This window comes from Nicotiana tomentosiformis, chromosome 5, assembly GCF_000390325.3.
Source record: "Nicotiana tomentosiformis chromosome 5, ASM39032v3, whole genome shotgun sequence".
Lineage (NCBI taxonomy): Eukaryota > Viridiplantae > Streptophyta > Magnoliopsida > Solanales > Solanaceae > Nicotiana > Nicotiana tomentosiformis.
This window is the reverse complement of record NC_090816.1, coordinates 32141640-32153476: the sequence shown is the minus strand read 5'-3', so window position 1 is coordinate 32153476 and position 11837 is coordinate 32141640. Positions and strand designations below refer to the sequence as shown.

At 33.3% G+C, this 11837-nt stretch overlaps 1 protein-coding gene across 1 annotated transcript; it reads right to left on the bottom strand.

Annotated features, from left to right (window-relative positions):
• Window positions 1-1610: 1610 nt before the first annotated feature.
• On the bottom strand, window positions 1611-2111 carry LOC104110661 (protein SMALL AUXIN UP-REGULATED RNA 12-like). The gene has a single exon (XM_009620197.1). It carries the CDS (start codon window positions 2109-2111, stop codon window positions 1611-1613), a length of 501 nt encoding a protein of 166 aa, XP_009618492.1.
• Between the last annotated feature and the right edge of the window lie 9726 nt (window positions 2112-11837).

Below are 11837 nucleotides of genomic sequence, written 5' to 3'. Positions count from 1 at the left end.
AAAGAAAGGAATATAAATAGAAAGATGAAGAGAAAGGGGAAAGGCAGGGATTGGTGAAGAAAAAAAAAAGGGAGGGGGAGAACCAGAGAATAAGGGAGGGGAGTTTAGTTATATTTTTCCTTTTTTCTTTTGTTTATTTTTTGGTTGTCTTTTTTCTTATTTCCATCGAAGTAAAATCACAAATTCAGTGAATTCACGTACTATAGGTGCATATAAATCACGCGTTTTGTCCATTTCAACCATATAAATGCCACATAAGTTTAGTCAATGGTCAGAAGCGTTTAAAATATTATGTTTGAACACGTACAAGTATTTAGATGAAATTTCGTAAAATAGAGAAAGCGAAATATCAAAGCGGTATAAATACAAGTATCTACCATGTTATTCTGCCTCCTGATTTATTAGTGACTACTTATAGAATTGTCCATAACCAAAATTTAAGTCATACTCTAAATTTCTTTTTTCTCACATGAATGCTTCAATAAATTGCTCTGTAGGAAAGAAAATCAAAATTTGAAGGCTATTTAACTCGAATGAGGTAAGACAGAAGTTTTATTTTTTAAAATTTTAAAATTAATTACTGTTAGGAGAGTGGGAGGGGAATTATTGAAAATATAAGTTTTATGTTTGCACATTAATGATTTTCTTTTGGAGATAAAGTTGGAGATTTCGGCTAGTGCTGTAAACGTGAACGAGTCAGGATAAAATTTGATAAGAGTATGACACTTATTTTATCCAATTCATCTTTTATTCATTATCGGAACAAAAGATCTTTATTCATTATCAAACAAGATGTATGAAGTATGAAGTCCAGTAGAGATCAAATTCCTCCTTTATATTTTTTTTTATTTTTCTGTGAGGAGTTAAATTTCTTAAGCATTATGTAAAATCATAACGAAAGTGTGCTAAATGTCGTAATTATTTGATATCCTTTCCCTTTTTTTGGTTCTAAAATGCATAAATCAAGATAAAGACGGAGAGCAAATACTAGAATCCTGGAAAAACAACCCAGCATACCACCCAAAATATAATATTATTAAACAATGATTAGCTATTATTTAAAACATAAATAAGTGATTCTTTTGCAATAAGGAAATTCTATTTAACAATTAGGTGAAACGATATGATTATGGAACTGATTGAGCACCATTCGATTGAAACAGCTCAGCAATATTATTGATTCTCATAATCAACTAAAAATTTGATTGCAAACATGGAAAAACTATCAGAAAATCAGATCTAAAAACCACTAAAAAAAAGAGAGTACTAGCATTAAGATTCTATAAATTCAAAAGTCAATTAGTAGAAAATTTCATTACTTGTTGCTATTTTCATCATCATCATCACACCACCAGAACAATGTCATAATCTGGGGGTAAAAAAGCACTAGAACCTAAAAAAAAGATCACCCAAATCTCTTAAGAACCCAGTAAACATTCATAAAACCAAATTTCTGGGCTCATGGATGGTTGAAAATCAAGAAAAGATAAAAACTTCCTAGAAATATTCAAACAAGGTTAGTTAGGCAAAGGAAAAATAAAACCCCCTAAACCCAAATCTCCCTTCTCGAGAACCGAACCGGCCGCCACAATGATAGAAAAACCGGCCGGTCAAACCCTAGCATTCTGAAGCAGAGGAGCAAAACCATGAGAAGTCGCTTCTTTACAAGACTGATCTAAAGATTCAAAACCCACTTCAGAAATCACCATGACAATCTCATCCAACCCATAATGTCCGAATTTCTGCTCATCCATTTCAAGCAGCCTCAAGATTTCCGAAAAAAACTCAACTTCAAAGGGTAAAACCAACCCGCCACTGGGCTGGAACCCGAACTCCTCCTCCGCCTTGTCGAGGAGTGAGATAAAGACCGGGAGATTCAAGAACCGGGTCGGTATCACGAACCGTCGGCGCTCTGGGCCCACGTAGACTGCCAATGAACCGGAAGGTGTGCGGCGATTTAAACCGGGTTGAGCCGGTTCGTCTGAATCGGAGGAGGAATAAGAGAGGACTGAGGAGCGGGGGCGAAGGGAGTTGTTTTTCCAGCGTTTGACAACTTGTTTGAGCCTCACAATTTGGGTAATCATGTGAACTCTTTTGATGGTGGAAGCCATTGTTGTTTGTTTGATGAGCCGCTCGCTCTTTCTTTCTCCTTAAAGTTTTGTAGAGAGAGAGGGGGGGGGGGGGGTGGTTATAGGCTAGGAGAGAGTAAAAGAGAGAGAGGAGGAGCGTTAGAGAGGGATGTGTGAAGAGACTTTATAGGAGAAGGCAGACAGAATGGCAGTTAAAGACTTTGGGGAACCTAGTCACCTAGAAGACCGGGCGTGGAGTGGTAGGGTATGTGGAACAGTGTACTTGATCTTATTTTTCCTTTGTTATACGGTAAAAAATAATGTGGATTTAAGTGTACTACTACATTTTATTTCCTTTTTGTGTTTTAGAATTAGTTTGCGCTAACCTTAGAATAATTTCGGCTGTATGGGAATTGAATAGCTCTGCCCACCGATGCTCTTTTATTATAAAATAAAATATGGAATAAAGTGTACTAACTCTTGTTTTTTTGATTATTGTTAGGTAAAAAGAAATGTGAAATAAAGTGTACTAAATTCTATTTTCTTTTATTATACGTTCTCTTTTTCAATTTAAATGATGTACTTTGACTTAATATAAAATTTAATGAGAAAAACAATTTTTTTAATTAAATATATCATAATATTTATGTGGTTATAAGATCTTTAAAACTTAAAGCCTTTAAAATATTATAATATTTGTATAGTTATAAAATATTCTTATTGATGTTATATATGAATTTTAAATTATATTATTTTCAAATATAAAATCTGTTATTTTTAACAAATTAATATAGAAAGTATATCACATAAAATAAATAGAAGAAGGGTGTAAAAAGAGATGTGGAATAAAGCGTACTAAATTTTGTTTCCCTTTATTTTCTTCAACAATTCTATTTTCCCTCGTTAGGTAAATGATATGTGGAAGAAAGTACACTAAATTCTATTACCCGGCCCTAGTAATACTTGATTAACCTGAATAGTCATTTATGAAAAAATATTTGTTGCAATCGGCGCATGCATATATTATTAGGGTAAATTTCACAGATGGTCATATAACTATATTTTTTTTACACAATAATCATAAAGCTTCTACTAACTCACACAAAAATTATAATGACTGAAAATATAATTTTTCAATAGTTTTTTCTTATCCCATATTTTTTCAGTCTAATAAATAATAATTCAATTAAAATAGGAATGACCCAACCCGATATAACCCACCCGGTGCAATATATATATATATATATATATATATATATATATATATATATATATATATATATATATACACACACTTCTATTTTTATCTTTCTTTTCAAGATATTCATTTTTGTTTTAAGTTCTCTCTAATTATACCTTTTATTTTTTATTTTTTCTGTTAGAGTCTCGTGCATTCTAAACTATTTATTTTTTTTTTGTGAGGGAAGAATTCACTTTTAGTATAATTTTACTTTATGTAAATGGGTATTGTGTCAGGTTGAGTTGAGTCATTCCTATTTTAAGTGAAAACTATGAAATTGATCGGTCAACCAAAACTAATTGCATTTGTTAGCCAAAAAATATATAGAATATCTATATTATACACATAAATATATAAACATAAATATTTTATCGGCTATTATTTTTCATAGCGGCTAAAAATATATATTTTTCTATTTTAATTAGATTATTATTTATTAGACTAAAAATAAAAAATAAAAGAACCTCAAATAAAAAAATATTGCAGAAAAAATATTTTTTCCGGTCACTATGATTTTTGTGTAAGTTAGTGAGAAAACAAAGTTATATGACTTTGGTGAAAAAAAATCATAATTATATGACCATTTGTGAAATGTACCCTATAATACTTTCATTACTAGCCGACTATTAGAAAGTTAATACAAAAGAATAGCATTGGTTAATGATTAAGTAGTGTGGCAGCAAAATATTTTTATATATAGCAGATTCCAATCAATTCAGAACAATCGAGCTACTACTAAATACACTCCTAATACATTTTAATATCTTTTCCTATATCTTCTCTTGAAACCAATTCGTTCCCTAATACATTTAAATGGTTAGAAACTAATCCATCCCATAACGTAATATATATTTCCTATTTTTATGTTGAAAACTTTCCACAACAAATTTTTTACTTTCCATACATTGGATATTTTTACCAGGAAAACAAATATACGGGCTATTTATAGTTTTATACAACATAACTCTAGTGAAATTATACATCGTATATTCGGAAATAAATAAAATACATATATTTTGTGAAAAATATAATGTATATTTGATATATATATATATATATAAATTATAAATTAATCTTGTATTTTCTAAGAAAAATCATGTATATATACATATGTTGCTTATACTAGTATTTATATTTAAAATTATATATCATCAATATATACCATTTATATTTTGCACTAATATAACATATATATTTGTATACATTTTGTGTATATAATAAGTTTATCTGATATATTTTGTTTCTATACACATATTAATGGAATATTAAAATTTTAGATTTATTTTTTTTGTAAGGTATTTGCTAGTAATATACTTTAAATAATACATATTGTGTGAGAGAGAAAGAAATAAATGCCCGGAAGAGAAAACAATTGAAAAGAAAAACTCAACTGAAAAGATTTGGGAAAAGATTTATTGTAAATTCAATTATAATATCGAAGACTCCACGTGAGAGAAATTAGCTATAACTTAATTGTGATTTTTGAAAAAATCGAAAAGTCAAAGTCGTTACTCATCAATCAATAATAAGGTTAAAAATAGATCCCATAATTTATGTCTTCCGTTCACTCATCAAATGTTGTGCATAAATTTTACAATATGCTAGTATTGTAAAATAAATTGTTATTTATGGAATAAACCAAAATTAATGTCCTTTTTTAAAATACTTTTTAGAAAGGGATTAGGCGTGTAAATGTCCTTCCGTTCACTATCAAAACATAAATAATCTATAGATTGTAATCATTTGAAATAGACGAATAGAATACTAAATGACGAAGTCTATTCATATCCCAGAATCTAATGTCACGAATATATGAGCATCTAGAGTACTACAGATAAAGTCTAAACAAAATACAAATGTTTGGAACTACATAAACAATAGATAGAATGGAAAGGAATTTCAAAGCTGCAGACGCCATGCAACTATACCTCAAGTCTCCAATAGTAGCTAAATCCGAGTAGTCCCACTACGCGCTGTCGGGATCAACTCTGGTATCTGCACAAGAGTGCAGAAGTATAGTATGAGTACAACCGACCTCGTGTACTTCGTAAGTGTTGAGCCTAACCTCGACGAAGTAATAACGAGCCTATAGAAAGTCACTCATAAATAACCTGTACGAAATAATAATAATAAAAAAAATAGGAATAGAAATAAAGCAATTAACTCATGAAAACAGATCCGAAATGCAACTACCAGAGAGCCCAGAATAACAAAGTCTCAAGTCTTATATTACAATACCGAGGATAACTCAACAATCACAACAATTACAACATATCCAATTCGTTGCGGCGCGCAACCCGATCCCACCATATCATCATCTATTCATATCATAATTTGTCCTTATTCCTTCATATCATTTCAATACCTTTCAATTCCGCTGCGGCGTACAACCCGCTCCCCAAAGAATTTTAAATCATCAACATAAATAATTCAACAATAATATTTATAAAATATCTACATCAAGAAGGTGAATGTACAAGACAGTAAAGAATCACAAAATAATCAGAGAATCTCTAACATCTCAAAATCTCAAACGTTACGAATTCATTAGTACATAACAGTTAAACAGCTCACACAAGTAAAACGGCAATATAGAGTGCAACAAATAATATAAGAACAATAAAAACAGGTAAAACATGTGACAATTAAAATATGCAATTAAGGCAAGTAGAAACATGTAGCAAATAAGCAAAAATTATGTGAGGAATGAACAAATTAGGGCAAAGTAACAATTAAATGACAAGTAACAAATATAGCATAGAAGTCAAGTAAACATGAAACAATAAAGCATATAACGAGAGATATCATGAAATAATCGAAAACATGGAAATAAATATCCAAATCCCGCATGCTAAATCCCATGATGGCGTATATACACAAGTCACCTCGCATATACTCCGTTTTTTCACATAATTCACATAACAACTAATTCAACAAGTCTTTATTCCCTCAAGTCAAAATTAGACACAACACTTACCTCACTCCGCGAGCAAAGTAATCAATCAACCACGGCCTTGCCTTTTGAATAGGACTCCAAACCAACCAAATCTAGCAAATTATCGACCAAAACGATTCAAAATAAGTTTTAAAAACTACCCATTAATAAAAAAGGTTCAATTTTGATCATTTTTTAAAAAGTCAACAAAACTCAACCCCGAGACCACTTGGTCAAAACTCGAAATTTGGACCAATATCCAATTATCCATTCACCCTCGATCCATGTTATGTGATTTATTTTGAAATTCGGCCTCAATTTGAGGTCTAAACCTCATTTTTTAAAATTCCCCAATTTCTACCCAATTTGATTTTCAATTCGTAGTTCTAGATGTTATTTTGGTGTTTTGATGAGCGAGTTCGTATGATGTTATTACACTTGTGTACATGTTTGGCTTGGAGCCCGGGGCCTCGGGTGAGTTTCAGAGGTACTACAGATGAGTTTTGGAAGAAATGCAATAGCTGGTGCATTACAGTTTCTTATGTTGGACTCCAGATCTCGCATTTGTGAGGTCTGGCTCGCAAATGCAAGCCTCGCTTTTGCGATCAAGACATCGCATTTACAAGCAGGGGACTGGGCTGGGTGATCTCGCAATTGCGAGAAAATTGTTCGCATTTGCGAACTGTCTAGGGCCGCTTTTACGAGCATTTTGGTCGCATTTGCGACTCCTGGCAATATAGGACATCTTCGCATTGCAAAGGAATTGGCCACATTTGTGAATGGTTGGCTTTCGCATTTGCGATCAAATCGTCGCAATTGCGACATTTGAGATTGTGACATAAGGTTCGCATTTGCGATCCTTGTTTCCCATTTGCGATGTCCGCAATTGCGACATCTGTAGCTGGATAAAAAAGGGAGAAAATGGGACTTAGTTCATTTTACACCATATCTCCATCCTAAACACTCTAGAGGCGATTTTTCAAGAATTTCTTTTTCCCAAAATCATTGGTAAGCAACTCTAATAATGATAGCTATTATTATATGTGAACTCAATAAGCGGAAGATGATCATCCCAGCTACCCCTAAAGTCTATCACACAAGCCCGTAAATATATCATCAAGTGTCTGAATAGTATGCTCAGCCTGACCGTCTGTCTGGGGATGAAATATTGTACTAAGACTTACCTGAGTCCCCAATCCTTTTTGAAAGGACCTCTAGAAATTAGCTGTAAAGTGAGCACCTCTATATGAGATAATAGATATAGGGACACTATGAAGTCGTATTATCTCATTAATGTAAAGCCTTGCATAATTCTCTGCTGAATACATAGTCCTAACAGGCAGAAAATGACAAGTCTAATGGGGGAAGAATGGCTGACACATTGACTGCCTTCAATACTAGAAAAAAAAACTCAAGCGGTCTAACCGGGCTGATTTTGTAAGTCTATCAACAATCACCCATATAGAATCGAACTTATGCTCGGTACGAGGTAAGCCTATGATGAAATCCATATTAATTACTTTTCATTTCCAAGTCAGAATCTCTATAGCCTTCAATAATCCACTGGGTTTCTGATGCTCAATCTTAACCTGCTGATAATTAGGGTACTGAGCAACAAACTCTGCTATATCTTTCTTCATTTCATCCCACGAGTATATTTCCCTGATATTATGGTACATCTTCGTCGCTCATGGATGAACAGAATAACGAGAATAATGAGTTTCTCCCATAACTTGTCGGCATAACCCTGTCACATTAGGAACACATAATCGACCTCGATATCTGAGGACTCCATCTCTTGTAATCTAAAATGGTGTCTTCTCCTTTTGAGGGTTTGTATCTCTGAATGAGATAGCACATGATCCTCATACTAGGGTTTCTGTAATTCATCTACTAAAGAAGATGTTGTCGTGTCTTGAATAGTAACTCCAGTATCGCCTGAATCTAGTAATCGAACTCCAAGACTAGCTAGATAATGAATCTCATGGGCTATCTCACTTTTCTCTGGCTGTAAATATGATAGGCTATTCATAGATCTACGGTTGTGAGCGTCGGCTACTACATTTACCTTCCCTGGATGGTTCAATATTGGGGAAACTAAGTTAGTAAGACCAGAGTTGGCACAACAGGCAGTTGAGAAGATTAAGCTTATATAGGAAAGGCTATTAGCAGCTCAGAGTCGTCAGAAGTCCTATGTAGATAATCGACGACGAGACTTAGAGTTTCAGGTAGATGACTGGGTATTCCTAAAGGTATCACTGATGAAAGGTGTTATGAAATTCGATAAGAAAGGAAAACTTAGCCATTGGTACATTATTCATACTGACGCCCCTATTGCCTGGGGCCCTGCATCTCATGCCCGTAGGTGCAGGTAGACAAGCTGATGGTCCCCCTTCTTAGGATCCTTGCTTAGCGAGATTTGGTGTGCTCCATTTGATCCGGAGCTGCTATTGAGTTTTGGTACGATACTTTTGTATACATATATAGGTATGACGGGGCCAAGTCCCATCCTTTATACAGTTGTACACTCTATTAGAGGTTTGTAGACAGTCATGTATAGTTGGATAGTATGTCCTTCTCGACTTCTATTTTTTATATATAGTTGTCCATAGCAGCCTTGTCGGTTTACCCTAACGTATTCCGCATGTATATGTATATATGTCTTTTGGCATATTTCCTCGCGTATGTTACCCGCATGATTCAATAATTTATTGACAGATGTTATGCATGACCTATCCTTATTTCATGTTTATGTCTTAGACGTATGCTTAGGGGTGTTCGACATGAAAAACTCGGACACTCGTCATGGCCCATCGGTTTGAGTCGTGACAAAAGTGGTATTCTAAAATCACAATCAAGCATCTGAATCCTATCAAACCAACTCTGAATTGTAACAAATTTTATAAACAAGTTTCATATAGCAAAATAGACCTATGCCAAGTTCCAAAATTCGAACCCGATAGCCATGAAATCAACCTACGATCAAACCTAGGAAATTTTCAACTTGCAAATTACTAGCTTTCGACAAAATAGGTCAAATCAACCTTGGGACCTCCGGTTTCAATTCTGGGCATACGCCCAAGTCCAAAATCACAATACGATCCCCTACCGAAATCGTCAAAATACCGAGCCGGGGTCGTTTACACAAAATGTTAACCTTAGTCAACTCAAGTTATTTTGAAAGCCCAGAATCATATTTTTCTTCAATTGTTTAGGTAAAAACTTTCCGGAAAAAGACACGAACTGCGCACTCAAATTGAAAAACATCAGATGACGCTAATAGAGGTCTCGGAACATGAAAAAGAGCTAGTATTCAAAATGGCCTATCTAATCGTCACACTAATACTTCTCTAATTCTAATTTATGTACATCACATTTCATTTTAATTTGTTTGAAAAAATATATCTCTTCATACATTTAATAATTTTAATTTCGCTATTTTCTATTTTATCCCTAATGAGACTTCCTTATAAAAATAACATGTTATGTTTGAAATAATAAGATTATATATATATATATATATATATATATATATATATATATATATATATATATATATATATATATATATATATATACACACACTATATTAAAAGCATGAATGCCTTATCGAAATGTCGTTCGCCTTTTATACCCTTCAATATTTGATTTCACAATAGACAAAATAGTAATTTAATTATTTCTCTAATAATTAGGAATAGATATTTAATAATTTTCCTAATATTTTGTACTTTTTTCTATTCTTTTAGGTTTAGGCGACCTTTTCTTCTCATAATTCGAAACCTACTAAACTTTAAACTCACAACACAAGAAGAATTATCTTCGTTCCTTTTAGGTTTAGAAGTCGTTTTCTTTAATTCTCTCATAATTTGGAATTTATTAGACTCTAATAACCACATGAACTGCAAGACATATCTGTAAGCTATGAATTAGTGCTGCAAATGTGCATAAGTTGCAGATTGATAGTCTGACGCAATAGGTTAGTAATATTTCATAAAAATAATGATTCCAGAATTTAATTTTTTGCGGTTGATTTATTTAGATAGCAATTTTTCTTTAATTGCGATTCATAATTTTCTAACACTATTTTCTTCTTTTATGTTGGTGTTTAATCTATACTATCAATAGGGTTTTGGAGAATTTTGTTGCAATGACGGTAGCTAGAACAATAACTCGCTTATACTTTAATATACAGATGCTGAAAAGAAAATAAGTCAAGGAAGAAGCAAGCAGTTGATATTGTACTTATGAAAAATAACTTGAAGGATTTCAAACTTTTGGTACGATATTGAACTACATTTTTCTAACTTTTGGTAGGATTTAGAACTACTTTAATTCGTTGTTGTCTATATATATTTAACCTTTATGATTAGATTTCAATGAGTAAGTTGGGAGAAAAAGAAGATACTACATTAAAGAATAATTGTGATGACTCGATAGGTCATTTATAGTTTTACCCTTTTTCTTTTGTATTCCGAGATCACAAATAGCTCTATTTCGCCTTCCTCGATTTACGTGCGTGGTCTGTATCTTTTTTACGGGGGTGTTTTTGAGAAAATTGATAAAAATATAAAATCGTGCCTTAAAACTCATTTGGGTTCACTTCGGTCAATATTTTGAGAAACAGACTCGGATCAGCATTTTGACGGTCCCGATGGGTCTGTATCGTGATTTGGGACTTGGGCATATGCCCAGAATTGAATTCGTAAGTCCCTTGCTTGAATTAACGCAATTTGCTGAAAAATAGAAATCTAAAGTTTTAAATAATTCCTAAGTTTGACCGTAAGATGACTTTGTTGATACCGGATTTGAATTTTGGTTCTGGAACTTGGTATAAGTGTATTTATGACTTGTTTATAAATTTTGGTGCAAAACAAAATCGATTTGACGTGATTCGGACGTCCGGTTGTAAAAATTGAAAGTTCTCAAGTTTCTTTAAAAATCTCATTTGTTTTGGTGTCTGATAAGTGGTTCTAGGTATTATTTTGGTATTTTGATCGTGCGAGAGAGTTCGTATGATGTTATTACACTTATGTGTATGTTTGATTTGGAGCCCGAGGGGCTCGGGTGAGATTCGGATAGGCTACGAAGTGGTTTTTGACTTAGAGAAATAGTTGATGCTTCTTTGCTTCTAGTGTCAACTGCATATCTCGCATTTGCGAGGTTTGGCTTGCAAATGCGAGCCTCGCTTTTGCGAACAATGAGTCGCATTTGCGAGCATGGGCTGGGTTGGGAGAGTTCGTATTTGCGAGAAATTTTTCGCATTTGCAGACTCTATATCTTCGCAATTGCCACCACTGACTGACTTGATGCTTTTTCGCATTTGCGGACTGCCTATGTTTGCATTTACGACAAAATTTTCGCATTTGCGACGACAACAGGCTCAGTGGCTTTTTTGCATTTACGGAGGGGCTATCTCTTTTGCGATCATCACAATTGCGAACTATGTGTCGCAATTGCGATAACTGCAACTATGTAAAAGAGGGGGAAACGGGAATTAGCTCATTTCTTTCAAACTCTCAGATGCGATTTTTCCCAAGAGATATTTTTCCTAAATTTATTGGTAAGTGACTTTAATCTATTTCTTTCCACT